General features: G+C 37.0%; 1 protein-coding gene across 1 annotated transcript in view; it reads right to left on the bottom strand.

The window, feature by feature from the left end:
• The window catches only part of CFAP47 (cilia and flagella associated protein 47), a 396,096-nt gene that overhangs the window by 256,868 nt on the left and 118,950 nt on the right, over positions 1 to 20,278 (bottom strand). The window contains 4 exon segments of the mRNA XM_036439773.1: positions 1,241 to 1,462; positions 8,605 to 8,833; positions 9,996 to 10,118; positions 15,168 to 15,268. Coding sequence (XP_036295666.1) covers positions 1,241 to 1,462; positions 8,605 to 8,833; positions 9,996 to 10,118; positions 15,168 to 15,268 — 675 coding nt within the window.

Here is a 20,278-nt window from a genome sequence, read left to right as displayed (position 1 = left end):
TTGGACACTTGCCATTTAATCTTTGCAGAGAAACACAGACATTATGATGATAAATATTTTCCTAATATGTGCCTTGGCTAGACAGTATAGGGATTCAGTACTGGACCTATCACCTACTAGCCATGTAATTCACCAAACTCAATTCTGTATGCTATAAATTAAAGATAATAAAGTCTATAATGTTTCTGAGATATATTTCAAATATTCATCACAAATGTCTACACAAAGACCAATTTATATACATTTTCTCAATATTTATGTTCTCCCACCCCATTTTTTTATTAAGGTACTAGGGGCCTGTTGCAGGAAGATTCCTGCAAGAACAAGGCTAATGTTTTCTATTAACAATTTATGGAAAATTTCACCTGTCGATTAACTTAATATGAAAAGATTTTAACTATGCAGACTAAAAGTTCACAATGCCCGTAACTTGAGATTATACTAACAGTAATCAGAAGAATAAATTATTGGTTACACCCGTTTTCTGTTCAATGGCTTTTATAGTTGACTTAAATGAGGATTCTCAAAATGAGGTCATGGACCACAAGTATCAGTATCACTTGAATCTTGCTATAAATGCAAATTAGCATTATAACTCTGTTGGTAAGGGCCAGCAATATGTTTACCATGCCGTCCCAATGATTTGGATGCATACTAAGTTTGAAAATTATTGCATTAGATTATAAATTCAGTAAGTCATGAAATGCTTATTTGCTATCATTTTTCCAAGGTATATATTACAGGGTTCTGTATATTGTGGAAACTTAGTCAATATTTTCTGAAATAAAACAAATAATATCAAAATCTATCTAGTTATCTATCCACCCATGTACTTACTTATCTTTCTATCCAAGCCATAATTACATTTTTGTTTATTTGCTAATCTTCACCCTAAGATATTTTTCCATTGATTTTTAGAGAGAGTGGAAGGGAGGAGAAGAGGAGGAGGAGAGGGAGGGAGGGATGAAGGGAATAATGAAAAAAGAGGAAAGGATGGAAGGAAGAAGGGAGAGAGGAGAGAGAGAGACAGAGAGAGAGAGAAAGAGATCTATGTGAAAGAGATACAGTGATCAGTTATCTCCAGCACTAGCACCAACCACCTTGGATCAAACCTCTGGTATGCGCCCTTGATCGAATATCAAACCCACAACCCTTCGGTAGGAAGACCAATGCTCTAACAACTGAGAAAAACATGTCAGGGCATAATTACATGTTTAAAATAGCACATATCTGCTCTTACCTGAGAAAGTCAAGAAGTGAAGAATGTTGCAAATGAAGTTGAACAAGCTTTTCAATGTAATCCACAGGTAAAGACTGACTAGAATTAACCCCATCAGGCATTATTCCACTCAAGTGGCGTATCACATCATAAATAGTTTTAGTGTATCTTAAAAAATTATTCGCTTTGGCATGTTTTTGATCTAATGAGATTGATCCGACGGCTTGCATCTTACTCACATCCCTATGGGAAAACAATTTAAAAATACATTTAAATATCAAAATGTTATGTTATGGAAAAAAATGTGTCCAATGACTATATAAAATTCTATTCCAAATCAAATAAAAAAGAAATGACAGAACTCATTTATTTAGATACCATTGTTAGTAAAAACAAAAACAAATAAAAAAAAAAAACAAAAACAAAAAACAAATCTTTCCAGGATTTTTTAAAAACATATATCATTATCTAATGTTGCAATTGTAAAGTCTAAAAGATTAGATTGTGATTAGAAAATATATGTGCCTTGGCTAGACAGTATAGGGATTCAGTACTGGACCTATCACCTACTAGCCATGTAATTCACCAAACTCAATTTTGTATGCTATAAATTAAAGATAATAAAGTCTATAATGTTTCTGAGATATATTTCAAATATTCATCACAAATGTCTACACAAAGACCAATTTATATACATTTTCTCAATATTTATCTTCCCCCCCCCCCCATTTTTTTATTAAGGTACTAGGGGCCTGTTGCAGGAAGATTCCTGCAAGAACAGGGCTTCTAGTAGGCTTCCCTCCAACCACCATCACCTTCCCTCCCCTCCACGCACTTTCCCTACCCCTTCTGCCCCCCACCCCCTTCCCCATGCTTTCCCTCCCACCACTGCTCTCAGGAACTTTTCTACTTTTCTGCCCCGCCTGCCCACCACCTCCGCCCTGCAGAGATGCAAATCAAAATGACAATGCAGTACCATTTGACCCCTGTCAGAATGGCAATCATCAACAAATCAATAAATGAGAAGTGCTCATGAGGATGCGGAGAAAAAAAAAAACCCTCTTGTACTACTAATCAGAATGCAGACTGGTGCAGCCACTGTGGAGAACAGTATGGAGTTTCCTCAAAAATCTAAAAATGGAACTCCCATTTGACCCAGTGATCCCACTTCTAGGAATATATCCCAAGAAACTAGAAACACCAACCAGAAAGGATATATGTAACCCTATGGTCATAGCAGCACAATTTACTATAGCTAAGATTTAAAAATAGCCTAAGTGTCCATCAGCAGATGAGTGGATTAAAAAACAGTGGAACATCTACGCAATGGAATTCTATGCTGTTGTACAAAAGAAAGAACTCTTACCATTTGCAACAACATGAAGAGAGCTGGAGAGCATTATGTTAAGTGAAATAAGCCAGGCAATGAAAGAAAAAATACCACATGATCTCACTCATGTATGGGAAATAAAGAACATTATAATCTGATGAGTAAAAAGATAGATACAGTGGCAATAAAGCACTTGACAGACTGTCAAATTACAGTGGGAAGGCTGGGGAGTGTTGGGGAGGGGGGGAAATAGATCAACCAAAGAACTTGTATGCATGTATATAAACACACCAATAGACATAAGACACTTGGGGCGGGGGGTGGATGAGGTCATGCGACAGGGGATAGGGAGGCGGGGGGAAGTCAATGGGGAAAAAAAGGAGATATATGTACTACTATATGTAATACTTCAAACAACAAAAAAATTAAAATATCATAAAATTATTTTTAAAGAAATAAGGTAAGAGATATTGCAAAGCAAGTTCAGAAGGGCATGGATTATTAGGCAGCAATAATGAAATCAATAACAGAAATGATGAGTTATTAAGTCGGAACTATAGGAAGATAAATGGAAGAGTAAAACTGCAGAAAATTATTTTTAAAATGCAACTTCCTGTGTAGGATAATATAAACTAAGCATATGTGCTTACCTTCTCTCCCTCTCAAAATATACCCGAAATGTCAGAAAGATTGGAAAAAGGGAATAAATCTGCAACAATACTGAAATTGGGGAAAGTAAGAATATTTATAAGACAGACAATGGGTGGAATTGTATTAAAGAATAAGTCAAAATGATTAATGGTATAGCAGTAAACCACAGGGGGAAAGGAAGTCATTTTCCTAAAGGAACATAAGAGAGGCATCAAGTTTAGAGCCAGCTGCTTATACAGAGGGAGGAGGTGACCTATAATATGCTAATAATGATAATTAATAGAAATACTATATATGGAAGAGATATTTGAGAAGGCACGCGTCCATAACACACAAAAAAATATGATATTGTGAAATAAAAAGACAGAAAACAGGAAAGAAAAAAGAGAGGGAGGGTGAAGAAAAGAAAGGAAGAAAGAAATAAAGAATAACACTGAATTCTTAGAAAACAAATCAAATTTTTTATAGAAGACTGAAAGAGGACATGGATATGATCTACAAGTATAAGGAAGTAAACAATAGAAAAAGATGAAAAACAAAAAATATAATTGAGCCCTGACCGGTTTGGCTCAGTGGATAGAGCATCAGCCTGGGGACTGAAGGGTTGCAGGTTCAATTCCAGTCAAGAGTATATACCTTGGTTGCAGGCACATACTCAGTAGAGGGTGTGCAGGAAGCAGATGATATATGTTTCTCTCTCATCAATGTTTCTCACTCCCTATCCCTTTCCCTTCCTCTCTGTAAAAAAAAATCAATAAAATATATTTTTAAAAAATAAGAAAATATACACTGAATGGCCAGATTATTATTTTATTATTATCTCAGAATGCATAATAATCTGGCCACTCAATATATACATATAAGAGGCCTGGTGCATGGGTGGTGTTCTACCAGCCTGGCTAGGGGGAGAGGACTTGGGCAATTGACCAGCCTGCCTGCTGGTCGAACTCTTGGTCGAGGGGACAATTTTCAAATTAGCCTTTTATTATATAGGATATACACTGAGTGGCATTCAGAGATCATAATAACCTGGCCACTCAGTGTAATTGAGCCATATAAAGAATCAGTCATGCAGGTCCACAATAATTCTAAAAGGAGATTTAGGAACTGCAAATAGAGAGATAGAAGAAAAGAACAGTTAAACAATAAGTTTTCTAAGTAAAAGGGCCTACTGAATGCCAAGTATCTATCCTACATAATAAAAGCCTAATACAGTGGTGCCTCGCATAAAGAACGCCTCGCACAGCGAACGCTGCACACAACGAACTTCATTTCATGATTCATACAACGAACTTCGTTTCACACAACGAAGTCGCCCGAGCTTCCACGACCGCTTTGCCCGAGCTTCCACGACTGCTTCGCCCGAGCTTCCACGATCGCTGCCGATGTATTGCATCCTTCCGCGCAGGCACTGCAGGCAGTCGTTAGTCACTGCGCTTAACTTAAGCACGTATCGCGGCAATTGTTCTTCATTACGAATTAAATCACGCACGTATCACGGCAGTCGTCCTTTTAAGTTAAACTCAATATTTTTTTTATATTATGGCTTCTAAAAAACAGGACAATGCTCAAAGGGAAGCGTCATCTGATAACGAGGAGCAACAATCAAACAATCAACCAATCCCAACTGCTGACATCAAGAACATCCTGGTCAAATGGAAAGCAGTTCAGGAGTTTACCAATGCCCACTATCCGGATTCAGCTGAAGCAAACAGGATCAACGATCTTTACTCCGATACTCTTGTCCGTTATTTCCGGCAGATGTTGGAGAAAAGAGAAAAACAAACGACTTTGGACAGGTTTTTCATGAAACCATCGGCCAAAAAGCAGTAAATGGATGAAGATGTGCAAGATTCGGTAGACTCTACTTAGTCTGTCTTAAAATTTAAAAAATGTGTGTTTTTTTTTAAAAATTATGTTTTTAGATGTATCTAAATAAAAATAATAACAAAAAATTTATCTTTTTTATGTCATCTTAGCTTATTTTATGCTACAGAACGAATTATTTTTTTTAACATGTATTGTTATGGGAAAACGCGTTTCACATAACGAACTTTTCGCATAACAAACTTGCTCCTGGAACGAATTAAGTTTGTTGTGTGAGGCACCACTGTATACTAAAGGTCCAGTCATCTAGTCATCTGTTCAACCAATCAAAGTGCTATTGTTATGCTAAGTGCTTAACAGCTCGCTATGACATACACTGACCACCAGGGTGTAGACAGTCCACTGGTCGAGCAGTCGCTATGACGTGCACTGAAGACTAAGGGGCAGATGCTACAACCAGTAGGTAAGCTTGCTGCTGGGGTCCAGCTGATCAGGACTGAGCAAGATGGGCTGGACATGCCCTGAAGCACTCTCGCAGTCCCTCCCTAGCTGGCCAACCTCCTGAGTCCCTCCCCAGACCCAATTGTGCATCAGTGGGGCCCCTCAATCTTGCCTGTGCTCTCTCGCAATCTGAACTCCTCAAGGGATGTCAGAAAGTAGATTTCGGCCTGATCGCAGGCCAGGCTGAGGGACCCCACTGGTGCACAAATTCATACACTAGGCTTCTTTTATATATTAGTATATAAAACCCTAAGCGACTAGTTGACAATTTGACCAGTTGCAATGACATGTACTGACCACCAGGGGGCACCCAATGCAGGAGCTGTCCCCTGGTGGTCAGTGTGCTCCCACAGGGGGAGCACTGCTCAGCTGACCAACCAGCATCAGACGCTGGAAAATGCAGCTGTATTGGCGCGAGCCTCTCCTGCCTCTGCAGCAGCACTACCTAGCAGAGGTGGCCGCAGGTGCAACAGGGTCAGGATGAGTGGGAGGGGTTGGGATGAGCATGAGTGGCTTGGCACTGGCCCAGGCTCAGGCTCCTCCCCAGCCACCTGCAGCTTCATGCACTAATACATCCCTTGGGGGATGTCAGACTGCCGGTTTCAACTCTGCATCGGGCCTAAGCCAGCAATCTGACATCCCTTGAGGGGCTCTGGATTGTGAGAGGGCACAGGCCAACCTGAGGGACCCCACCAGTGCACAAATCCATGCTCTGGGCCTCTAGTATTAAATGATATAAAATATTCCCATGCTCAGATTTTATTCCAGTGAACTACAGAATAGGAGATTAACAAAGAAATACAAATCCTAAAATAATTCTGAGAGAATGAATACAATACTAGCAAATATGACATCTGTCTTATCAAAACCACTGAATAACTCCAGATGGTGTAGGAGATATTAAGAAAGAGGTTCAAACATTTATTACACATATTTATTCAAAGATCACATACATTTTCTCAATATTTATCTTTTAATACTTAGAAAGGCACATCTTGCACATTAGCCTCATGAGTAGAAATTCTCATTTTTTAAAAAAATATATTTTATTGATTTTTTACAGAGAGGAAGGGAGAGAGATAGAGAGCTAGAAACGTCGATGAGAGAGAAACATCGACCAGCTGCCTCTTGCACACCCCCTACCGGGGACGTGCCGCAACCAAGGTACGTGCCCTTGACCAGAATCAAACCCGGGACCTTTCAGTCCGCAGACCGACGCTCTACCACTGAGCCAAACCGGTTTCGGCAGAAATTCTCATTTTTAAGGTAAAGACCAGAGAACTATTGTTCCATGTATTTATCTGTTGCTCTTTTTTAAATATATTTTTATTAATTTCAGAGAGGAAGGGAGAGGGAGAGAGATATAGAAACATCAATGATGGGAGAGAATCATTGATCAGCTGCCTCCTGCATGTCCCTACTGGGGATCATCACTCAACATGGCCATATGCTCTGACCAGAAATGAAACCATGACCTATCTGTTCATAAGTCAACACTCAACCACTGAGGCACGCTGGCTGGGCTCTCTGTTCTTTAAATAGGACAATACAATCTCTATTTCCTGATACTGCCCGCACCAAATTGTGATACATGCCCAAGAATAAGGTCAGCTGAGAAGACAGCAAGGATGAGAGACAGCCTGGCCAGTATTGCTCAGTGATTGGACATCGACCTATGAACCAGGAGGTCACTGTTCGATTCCTGATCAGGGCCCATGCTTGGGTTACCCAGATTACCAGGCTCAATGTCCATCAATGATTCCCTTTCATCATTGACATTTAGATCTCTTAGTCCCTCTGCCTTCCTCTCTAAAATTAATAAAACCATATTTTTAAAAAGATTTACTCAGAATAGATAACATTTTCAGTAAGTAAACACCAAAGCAAAATACTGAAAAGTTATACCAGAATAGCTTCTCTTAAAAATTCCCTGGAATCAGATAATTTTATGATCAGGCTGGCAAATTTTCAGGTTATCTGCTGCATTAATTTTCTCTCACCATAGACAAATATGAAATATTAGTGAAATTATTCTATGTAGTTTATATTGTCCTATTAATTTAAAAAACTGAAAAATTAAATTGAAAGAAAACTACAGACCCAATGTAACCTAGCTCACTCCTAAATACAGATGCAAAAATTATAGATCTTCTAGCTAGATATTAGTATTTGGCCCCATAGGTCCAGCAAGTTTCAACAGTTCTGAGAATGGAAATACAAGAGCTTGAGAACCACTACACCAGCAACATAATAGCAAGGGAGGTGCCTAACTTCCTATGTAAATTAACAACAGAATTAAGTGACTTAATGTAACTGATACCGTTTAACTATTTTAGACATGCTCTGAAATTAAAACACACACACACACACACACACACACACACACACACACACACACACAAAGAGTGAGGTAAATGTATTGTCAAGGATGAGATAGTGTCACAGAAACTGACACTTCCCATTTACTAGTACCACCGTTTCTAGAGCTGATAGGTCATTTGTAGAGGAATATGGTTTCCCTTTGTTTCAAGTTTAAAAGAGCTTTTTCTACCCATAATTTCCCCTTTGTTTAACGAATGAGGAAACTGCTTCAGAGGCTTTCATTTCTGCCTAAAATCTTTGGATGTTTAGAAGGAATAGAAATATACACTGAGTGGCCAGATTATTATGATCTCTGAACACATAACAATCGGGCCACTCAGTGTGTGTGTGGGGGAGAGGGAGAGACTGGTCAGCCTGGCCAGGGGGAGGGGGCATGGGCGGTTGGCGAGCCTGCCTGCTGGCCAAACTCATGGTCAAGGGGACAATTTGCATATTAGTCTTTTATTATATAGGATATACACTGAGTGGCCAGATTATTATGCGTTCAGAGATCATAATAATCTGGCCACTCAGTGTATGTATCCACTAAAGAATTTATATTTGCATTTTTTTTAGCTTTCCTTAATAGTCTCCTCATAATTTATCAGTTAAGAATAATTTAATAATGTATTTCACTTAAAACTATCCCAATTAATAGATTATATTTTATTTTATGATAAAAAGCAAAGGATTTAGAGAACAATGCAACTATTACCTTCTTATACTCTCTGGAACAGAAAGAGAATGTGGTCCGTCAGGCCAGCCGAAGAGGCTGAACCAGGTCTCAACTGCATTTACAACCTTTTGAATGAAGTCATAGGCCTTTGTTCCTGGATCAGGACAAAATTTCTTATTTTCCTCCTCCTTTTCCATCAATTTAGTACCTTTCCTCTTTGGCTTTTCACTTTTGGACAAGCTCGTTTTTTCAGGTGTTGCTTCAATTCCTAAAATTCACATTTAAAAAAAAATTTATTTGCAATTAGGTTATTTGACCATAGAGTAAAATATTCTGTTAGTTATTGCAGTTTTTAGGTAGACAAATAGATCTCATTCTACAAATTATTCTATGCAATCAAAGAAAGTCTGATCCAACTTACTGCTATCTTAAAATAAAAACAAGAAAATACTTTACTTTTAAATTCCAACAGAAATACTTTAAAAATAGATGAATTATAATAAAAAAAACATTAAAATTTTTTTCTTTCTATAATTGTATGGGAAAACACTCCCCAAAATGGAACCCTTCATTTTCAATTATATATGTAAAATATTTTAACATTTATTAGGTTTATTTGTTAGAAACAATTAAGACTTAGCTGAAAATCTTACAGAAACAAAATACAGGCTTCAGATTAAAGAGACTTTCTATCCAAGTGAAGCCCACATCAATAAACCAAAACACTTTGAGTTAATTCTTAAGAAAATTTTCAATAATATAAAATGGTATAATCATACTTTAAAAAAACATCTGCCTATATAATGGCACAAGCACAATTCATTCAAAAACCCCACAATAATTCATTTCATTTGGTTCATTAAATAAAACGAAAATTTCAATACCACTCATTTTCAGAGACAGGAATATTTAAATAGTTAATTGCAAATTGGCATATTTTTCTGTGCGCACCTCTTTCCAAGATGGGCAACATTAAATCCCAGCTAGGTAATTAGCAGACAAGCCCCTGGTTCGACAGTTCCCAAACTGTGGTCAGAGGGTACCTGGGATTCCATAGCAAATTCATAGGGTCTTTGCAGGATATTTAGCATCTCAACATTTGTTCACTATCATATATACTACTACTCAGCGGTTTTTGGACCAAACCACTTAACAAATGGAACTTCCTAGCACATCTTTTGGCCTATGGGAAAATTACTGAGATACTAAGTGTACTGTGAAGCAAAAACATTAGAGAATCACTTTTTGAGATCATTGGAGAGAGCTCCCAAGGCAGATGACCCACCTACTAGTAAAACTAATGACAAATTCATGGTTTTCTTCTTGTATTTCTTATTTCCTGATGAAAACCAAAGCTTTAAATCAAATAGTATTAAAGAGATAATGTTACAGAATGGCTCTTAGTGGTACACTATATATTTGCCACATACCGATAAAGAATCTATTTGTAGACTCAGCATCCTCAGATTTACGGGGAGCAGGAGGAGATAATCCATCTTTTTCAAAAAGAAGTGAAGCATGATTTGTAGTCTTCACAGGGCTGGGCTCCTTCTCTGCAAATGACACATTGCATCATAGTAAGCCAAACAAGTGTTGGTAAATTCATTATTGAATTTAATTTCAAATTACTGGACCTAAATATCATAAATTCATATATATGTATTATATATCCACAATCCAAAATAAAAGAAATAAGCTTAAATGTCCATTATACGTAAAAGATGTAAGATGTCAAATAAAAAAAAAATAACATAAACGGTAATATAGTTGTCTGAATCAAAAAACCTTGCTTGATAAAAAATTATTATAGTATATCAAAGATTCTGGAGAATAAACAATGCTCAATTTTAACATAAACTAGGATATGTTAAACATTTAAGTGTTTTTATACCAAAATTTTTGAGATTGTTATATATGATGCTCAAAAACAAATATTAAAAAAGTGTGTCACTAACAAATGTAATCTCTTCCCAGTTATTTTTCTGCAATGAAATCACTGCTCCCTTACCAGCTGACACCATTTGCACAGCCTTCAATATCTATTCCAGTTAGAGTTGCTGTATATACGATAGAGTTTGCCATTATGGTAATCTGAACCCAATTAAAGGCAATTCTGACTAAGAAAAAAGCATTAGATGTAAACTATGGTAGATTATGTATGTATATTTGTATACATGTATCTACCAGTCTGTCCATGCATCCACATGTGTGTATGTATGTCTATAGATACACATATATTCTTAATATAATTCTATCAGAAAAGCATGGCCTGTACAGTTACAAATATCTAATTTGAAAGCTTAACACTATAATTCCTGAGCTGTTAAACCATGAGTATATATTATACAAGTTCTCTGCAACATATGTGTTTTTTTTAATATATTTTATTGATTTTGTACAGAGAGGAAGGGAGAGAGATAGAGAGTTAGAAACATCGATGAGAGAGAGTCATCGATCAGCTGCCTCTTGCACACCCCCTACTGGGGATATGCCGGCAACCAAGGTACATGCCCTTGACCAGAATCGAACCCGGGTCCCTTCAGTCCCCAAGCCGACACTCTATCCATTGAGCCAAACCGGTTTCGACTGCAACATATGTTTTTATTCATAAAATAAAACCAAAGGTTCTGAGCTTATGAATCTGTTTTGAGAATTATTTTATGAAGAATAACACATACAAATATGCTAGCATATACTATGTTTCTTTCACTTTTTCAATACAAAGACAGTTTAGAATTTGCCGGAGAACCTTTATCCAATAAGTGTACATAGCTCCAGAATGCTATACCACTATACACCACAGAAGTGAATCTGAGAGAATTTAAGGATAGAATGAATCATCTTGTATGCATTAGACAGTGTCTTTTCTACTTATCAACTCACTTATAAAACGTTCTTACTTGGGTACAAACCTACATCTGTACCCTTCAAATTAAGTTGGTGATTCATATAATAGTTTTTATTTAGCATATTAGCTCTAACAAGTAAATCATACTGTTTTACTTTTAGATATACATACTATGTTTTAAGATTTCACCTTTACTGAACATAATGTACTCTAGAGCACTGTAGCTACTAAGTGTGAAACCTCTGAGGTCTCACAAATTTGGTTAGTATTCCCTGAGGCAAGTTGCTCAACGTTTTGAGTTACTTTCCTAATCTGTAAAGTGAGATTAATAAGAGTATTGAACCCAGAGTTGTTGAAAGAACTAAATGAAATAAATATAAGTCATTTAGGAAAGCACCACATGCCTGGAAAGCACTAAATATATATTATAAATTATTATTATAAATATAGAATATCCCCCAAAATGTATATAAACAATGTCTGCAGATTCTATTACATTTTGAAAATGAAATGTATTTTAATAAACACTGCCTTTATAATTATTCAAAGTGTATATATATATATTTTAGGACACCATATATTTATAAAGATACATTAGAAGATTTAAGAATCATGATGTCTTTCTAGAATAATAATTACCCAAATAAATGCAGTATTTTAACCAATATACTTCATACTCAATCATCCTACAAACACAAAGATATTATTTTTCTTTCTTTTAAACATATAGCAGTATTTTGTATAGTAATTCCTCATTATTTTGAGTAGGATATTATTAAAAATATAAAAGAGTAATAAAATAACAAGTTATAATAGCAATAATAATGAAATAATATTTCCAGGTATTTATAGTCTATGAGTCCTCAGAAAAGTATTTTGAAATAAGCACATACTCTTAGTATACTGCTTCTCCCTCACCATGCACATTTTGTTCAATACAGATATTTGAAGATATGACAATTAAAGATAAATTCATATGGCAAGCCCTGGCCAGTGTGGCTCAGTTGGTTGGGCATGGTTCCATGCACCAAGAGATTGATGGTTCTATTCCTGGTTAGGGCACATGCCTAGGTTGCAGGCTTGATCTCTGGTATAGGATAATACAGGAGACAGCCAATGTTTTGCTCTCACATCAATGTTTCTCTCTCTTTCTCCCTCTTCCTTTCTCTCTCTCCTAAAGTCAATAAAAATACTGAAAAAAATATGGTAAAATAGTAGGTTAGCTCACAAAATAGAATTTCCACCTACGTCTATGACTTTATCCATTGCTTCTTCTATGGTGTGTTACCTAAAATCTCTACCCAGTATATTAGAAAAATATTTTTTTAAAAATAACATCAGCCAAGACCGGTTTGGCTCAGTGGATAGAGTGTTGGCTGTGGACTGAAGGGTCCCGGGTTCGATTCCTGTCTAGGGCATGTACCTTGGTTGCGGGCACATCCCCAGTGGGGAGTATGCAGGAGGCAGCTGATTGATTTCCCTCTCTCATCGATATTTCTAACTTTCTATCCCTCTCCCTTTCTCTCTGTAAAAAAATCAACAAAATATATATTAAAAAAAATTTAAAAAAGTAACATCAGGACTAGGCAGAGAGAGAAAACAGTCAATAACTGCTGCTGAGTAGTGAAGGTACAGCAGTGTAATTGAAGAACTTTCTTCCTCACCCTGGACATTTCCTTTCTGTAAAAGGGAGCTGAAGTACTCTAAAAATCTACTTTCCTTTGCTATTTTTTTCTCCCTCTTTCTGAGAAATTGAGTGGTTCATCTGATTGGTAAGTTTGGAAAGACCAAATCAAGCATGAGTGGCCTGAATTCACCCTTTCCCCTTTGGGAATGAGCCAGTTCCCTGAAAGAATATCATCTCCTGTCCTCCCAGTTGTCATCCTGCACACTCACCCAATGCAGCTAAGAGAGAGGCAGAAGTAAAGAGCAAGAGCAAGCCAGGTTAGTTGATTAAATAAGATCATCAATGGCCTAAGTCAGGAGAGAGTCTTGCCTCTGAGCTTTGTGAGGAAGAGATAATGGGTTCTGATGCATGCATGGCATTTGGAAGTTCAGAGTGTTCCTGCCTGATGGGTCCTTATTTCTTCTGTAAAGTCAGAGAAAAGGTCATTTCCTGTGACTGATGAAGAACAGTATGCTTCATAGGAATGGTAAACATTTGGAAAGGCAAGTGGAGAATATGAGAAAATTTGTTAAAAATACAGAAAAGACCTTATTACTGAAACTTAAGGCCTTGACAAACTATTATACAGAGGGAATTTTTCCCATTCTCCATCCTTTCTTATCCCCTTGGATTTACTCCATCCATCATTCTCTTCTGTGTCTTGTATTTCACATCTCTCCCAGCTCAGCAGTTTCTCTTTGGCAATTGTTTTTATATTTTCTCAACATTTCCCCTGCAGTAACTCCAAGCGAGTCTACTAACCTCTCTCCTTCTCAGTCTGATTCATCTTGCATCCCAACAATTGTTTCCTTTCCTAATCACTGGTACTCAAAACCACGGATGGTTACCACTATAACAGAAGAAATGGCGTAGTGGTGTGGCTCTGCCCCTACAGTGCCTACCTTATGTCTCCTATCACACCTCCATGCTTTTGCTATATAGTCCTTTGCCTCAATCTTCCTGCTCAAGATCATTATTTGTGAAGCTCTACACAAATGTTATCTCTTTTATAAAGTCACCCTATACCCCCAACATCTGCATTAACCTTTGTACCACCCTTATATTCCTAATATTTCAATTCACTCATACACTCAGCTCTTAATTCCATCCTGTTTATATTAATTTATTTATGTACCCCTCACTAAATTGTCAACTTTTGGAATTACGAGTCACTAACAGCCCTAGCCAGTTTGGCTCAGTGGATAGAGCATTGGCTTGCGGACCAAAGGGTCTCTGGTTTCATTCTAGTCAAGGGCACATAAACTAGGTTGCAGGCTCCTCCTCGGCCTGGTCCGTGGTCAGGGCTTATGCAGAAGTGTCACCCTGGTAGTGTCTCTCATGTTGATATGTTTTTCTCACATCAATATTTTCTCTCTGTCTTTCCCTCTCCCTTCTACTCTCTCTAAAAATCAATGGTGCCCTAGCTGGTTTGACTCAGTGGATACAGTGTTAGCCCGTGGACTGAAAAGTCCCAGGTTTGATTCTGGTCAAGGGCACATGTCCTGGTTGTGAGCTCCATCCATAGTGGGGAGCATGTAGGAAGCAGCCGACCAATGATTCTCTCTCATCATTGATGTTTCTATCTCTTTCTCTCTCTCCTTTCTTCTCTGAAATCAATAAAAAATATATTTTTAAAAATCAATGGAAAAATATCTTCAAGTGAGGGTTAAAAGAGAGAGAGTGAGAGAGAGACTGCCATATTTAACTCTCAATACTAAATATGGCTCCTGGTAATAGCAGGAGTTTATTAAACATCTGTTAATTTTCATTTTTTTAAACATGTTTTTATTAATTTTTCTAAGAGAGAGGAAGGGAAAGAGAGAAAGAAAGAGGTAAACTTCAATGTGAGAAACATTGATCATTTGTCTCCCCTATAGATCCCAACCAGGGACCTAACCTGCAACTGGGGTATATGCCCTGGCTGGGAATTGAACTGGTGACCTTTTGGTGTATGGGATGAAGCCCAATCAACTAAGCCACAACAATCAGGATAATATCTGTTAATATTTAAAGTCACTTTACTTCTAGATGTTAGCCTTGGATAACAAGAACAAATACAGTGATAGTAAAGAGTCACATACAACTTACCATTTCTTACAGTAATGTTTTCCTCATCAAGATGAAATGCCAAGTATGGGTAAGTAGTAAGAATGCAGTTTTCTGCTGTTGCAATAACTGGAAGTGAAAGCCTAAAAATGAAAATATTGTGTTTCGATAAAATAAAATGTTCAGATGCAGTAAATACACTAAAAACTTTAAATATCCTGGATGCCTTTAAGAGACAAGAGATAAATCAGTTATCATTTTTATTTCCACCTACTTTGCTTTTCTTAACCACCTACCATATCTATTTTAATGGTTTAATTTTTTTACTTTTAAAGCTTCTAACAGAGAAGGTAAAGTTCACTGTCTAGTGTGTTCTTCAACACAGTCTGTAACTGTTCATGTTCATAATGAGATTCAAGAAATGTTAAGAATTGAAGGAGCCTAAGAGTTCATTTACACAACTTCTTCTTATAACATCCCTGATAAATGGTGTATAGTGTCCGATGACACTAGTAGGGAGACACTACCAAGGTGATACTACTCGGAGATGACCCATTCTCTATCCGGAGAGCTGTAGCTGGAGACATTCTGTTTCCAAACAACAAGGAACAAAATCTATCATCTAATCCCCATTACATTTCTTCAAATATTTAAACACAGTGTATCTTTTCTAAGGTTTCTCTTTGTAAGATTGCCAACATTTAGAATGGTCAAGGATTATTTAAACTATAATGCTGCCAAATAGTTCTCAAAGAGTTTTTGTTTTGTGTTTGTCCTACTTTAACTGTGTCTGATAACTGAAACAATACTGCAAAAGTTATTAAACCAATGGAGAGTACTATTACCTTCTATAACCTGCACTCTATTTTATGAAAGCATTGTGAATGTACCTTATTATTTTTACCAGTCACAAAACACTCAGGGTATATTAGGCCTAACTTATGTAACAACTGTACAACTTATTTTCCATGGAAGAACTATATTTAGTACCTATACCACTGTTAAATTGCTTTATTGGTTTAAGTTCTGCATTACAATAGTATATCAAGATAATTTTACACTTGAATCAGTCATGTACATACACACACACACACACACACACACACACACACACACCATACACCATATACCTTTCTCCACATCCAAACAGACATCACTGCCTGAGTCCTATTTGATCATTCTCCACACTACTGAGTTCTAGATATGAACCTACTATATGCTAGAAAAGGTAAAACCAACAGCAATCTAAGTTAGAAAAGAAGTCAAGGAAGAACGTTAATAAAATGCAAATTATATTTTTATAAACCATAATTTTTATATTGAATGGCATGTTGACCACATATAATTCATTAAATAAGGTGTGCAAAGTCTCATCATTCATCTCTCTGGTCATTAGCTGGTGAATAATTACTACTCTAATTACACATCTCTAATTATGTCACTATCAATAGTGAAGATTTAAGAGACTCTTTGCGTGTCATCCCAAATCACTTTAGGGATGAAACTCTGTAGCTTCATGTTAACTCTATGTGATAAATGGCCTGGTAATTATAGTATTTTATCATTTTCCAACAGTGTATGAAGTACAGTGATGGCCTTTCAACAATATGTCAAACACCATGAGAAATATTATGATATTATTTATATCTTTCTCATATTAACTGAGGCTCTCCTTCCTGGCTGTGCTATTTAGAGGCAGATCTAACATTCTAAAAGCAGTGCTATTGAACATGGTTTGAATTCACAGTGAGTTGAGCAGAGCAAGAAGTGGCAGGGCTGCAGGGTATGGCTTGGAAGCTTGTCTCTTTAGCCTTAAGATGCTTTTCTGTTCAAACCTTTCTCCACAAGACAGCTAGAAAATTACAAAAGTACTAGAGGCCCGATGCATGACATTCATGCATTGGGCAGGAGGGAGGCAGGGGGGAAGCTGGGGGCAGGACAGGGCAGGGAGTTCCCTCAGCCCAGCCTGCGCCCTCTCGCAGTCTGGAACCCCTTTAGGGATGTCCAACTGCCAGCTTAGGCCCGCTCCCCACAGTAGGACATCCCCTGAGGGGTCCTTAGCGCTGCCACGGCTCCTGGTGTGAGTGGTGCTCTCCTGTGGAAGTGCATTGACCACCATGGAGAAGCTCCTGCATTGAGCATCTGCCCCCAGTGGTCAGTGCATGTCATAGCAACCAGTCATTCCACTGCTCTGTCTATTTATATATTAGCTTTTCATTATATAGGATATATGTTGGAAAAACTGGCAATGGATATGAAGAGTTGCAGAAGAGCTTATAGCTGACACTACTTTGGAATAATGATCTAGATTTCTATTTACAGGACTGAATAAAGTGAGAAATGAGAGAAAAAAGTATCAGGTCAGCCCTTTAAAAGTGCTTTACATTGTTAAAAACCCATCATCCCCACCATCACTAGCAAAAACAAGTGCTTATGGCCATCCACATGGTATTTAAATAAAGACTTACAAATAATAGAATAACTTGGATGACTGTGTTTGTTTGAGGGGAATTTATTACACAAAACAAACATCCTTGAGGAAGCTTTCCAAAGAAGCTAATCCACACCTATTCACAATATTTCTCAATTCATTAATCGCTAGCAAAATAATCCACATGTAACTTTAAATATAAAATGTTAAATTGAAATGTTTATTTAAATTCTGAATGTTTACTAAAGCTAGCACTTTTACAGCAGTTTGGTCAATCAATGGAATTTAATCTACTGCTGTAATGTGTATTTGTAACAATCCAGGGCATCCATGATGTGGACAGACAAGAATGTCTCCATCACAAGTGCAGATATCAAATGTCATTTTGTTAATCAGCAATAAAGTTACAGATTTTTATTTGTTTTTAATAAATCAAAATAGATTGACAACATTCCTTATGATACTGTGATTCTCACCCATTTGTTTTTCAATATTCTTTCTTGAGTGGAGGGAAAGGTAATACAGTTATAGCTGCTTTTGTGGGCCTTGCAATAACCCATAATATGTTATGTGCAGTCCATAAAGACACAGTTATTTATGAGCATTAAGAATTCTGGCAAATATGTGGCTATTAACCAATTTAGTGACCTTTAAAAGAGTTTAGGCTTGATCGAAATGTGCATAAATCCATGGACATATGTTTCACATGTGAATGTATTTCATTGATTTGTATCACTGCAAAGTAAGGTAAGGGCAGAGAATTCTTCCTTAGACACATGAGAAATCAATAGATAATCAAGTCTAGAAATATACGTCCATTGCACATTATTTTATACATATATCAATTCTCTTTACAAAAAAAAATCTCATTTTTAGTCTGCCTAACAACCTGGAAATAATTCTATAATCAATGTAAACCATTTTTTAAATCTCAAAATCTCTCTTCAGAGGCTCTTTCATAGTAGGGTTTCCAGGGAGGAATTGCAGCAGCCAACTGCGTTGAAATACCACTTTAGGAGCTTGGTGAGAACCAGCCTTCAGGCAGATGCCTGAAGAGATTGGGAATGAAGAGAAGAAAAAGAAGAAAAAGCCCTTGCTGGATTGGCTCACTGAAAGAGCATCAGCCTGTGGAGTGAACAGTCCCAGGTTCCCTTCCAGTCAGGGGCACATGCTCAGGTTGCAGGCTCGATCCCCAGTAGGGGGCGTTCAAGAGGCAGCCAATCAATGATTCTCACCTCTGATGTTTCTATCTCTCCCTTTCTCTTCCTCTGATGTTTCTATCTCTCCCTTTCTCTTCCTCAAAATACTGTATACTTTTTTAAAAAGAAAAAGGAGGAAAAGAGAGAAATCATGTCATTAATGGTTAACTTTTCTTTTTTTGCAACCTGTTGCTCAAAGCACTGATTTTAATAATCTTAGAAGAAATTGTAAATATTATCTTGGAATTCCCTTTCTGTGCTTTTGCAGTTTCTATACAAATTTTAAATACCCCCATTTTTCTACAAGTAAATGATGAACAAATCACAATTATTAGTATTATTTTGTATATAGTTAATTATGATTCATGGGTATCCTATGTTTGGTTAAATATACATAAACATTCTACTTTAGGAAAGATGGTGCTACAATCCTGTGACTTGGTTTAAAAGATCTACCATGAAAATAATGTTCTTCATAGAATGAAGGTATTTTTACAGCCTTCCATGGGGCTGGGTAAGGAATAAGAAACAGATGCTTATATCAGAACAAAGCATGGCACCTTAAGAATTCTACTCCCCCCACCACTACCGATTCTACCTACACATATTGTATAATACCAATAAAGGTAGAAAAATACATTGTGTTATGCAAAACCAAGCCCCCCAAAATACAACAAATGTTTTGGGGCAATATTCTAACACTGCCTTCAGTTATGTTCTACTAGATGATTATTAAAATACTCTTGAGATTTCTCTTTCAGTGGCCACAATGTTAAAATTCTAGATAGCTCATTTGCAGCAGGTCTATGCTAAGAATGGTCTCCAAAAGATAAACAAGTCCTAAATACCGCTATAAATTTGGAATTATACTTTACAATGTAGACTTTTTAAGCATAAAAATATCTATGATTTTAACACCTTCTGCAAATTTGACATGAAGTTTTTAAGCTTGCTTTCAATACAACAAAATAGCATACATATCAAATTGCATATATATCAATATATGTGTAACTCCATCTATTAAAAAAAAATCCACATTTTTAACTGGTACACCTAGTATATAGATAATAGTAATATTATATATTACTAGAGGCCAGACTCACGAAATTCATGCAAGAGTAGGCCTTCCTTTTCCCAGCTGCTGGCACCGGCTGCCCTCTGGCACTTGGGACCCAGGCTTCTCTCACAGCCCTGGCTTTGTCCAGAAGGTTGTCTGGAAGGACATCTGGTCTAATTAGCATAATACCCTTTTATTAGTATAGATATACTGTATACTATATACTATACATGAGCCATATACTATCTATACTAATAAATGGGTAATATGATAATTAGACTGGGTGACCGGCCATCTTCCAGATGTCCAATTTCCTTCCAGACAAAGCCACAGTGGTGGGGGCTGAGGCAGAGGCAGTTAGGGGCAATCAGACAATCAGGCTGGAAGGAGAAGTTGCAGGCAGGGGTGAGTGATGCACCCCCATGCACAAATTTCATAAACTGGGCCCCTAGTCCTATATAATAAA

Source organism: Pipistrellus kuhlii, unplaced genomic scaffold (assembly GCF_014108245.1).
Source record: "Pipistrellus kuhlii isolate mPipKuh1 unplaced genomic scaffold, mPipKuh1.p scaffold_m20_p_16, whole genome shotgun sequence".
Classification (NCBI taxonomy): Eukaryota; Metazoa; Chordata; class Mammalia; order Chiroptera; family Vespertilionidae; genus Pipistrellus; species Pipistrellus kuhlii.
This window is presented reverse-complemented; position numbering and strand designations above follow the sequence as displayed.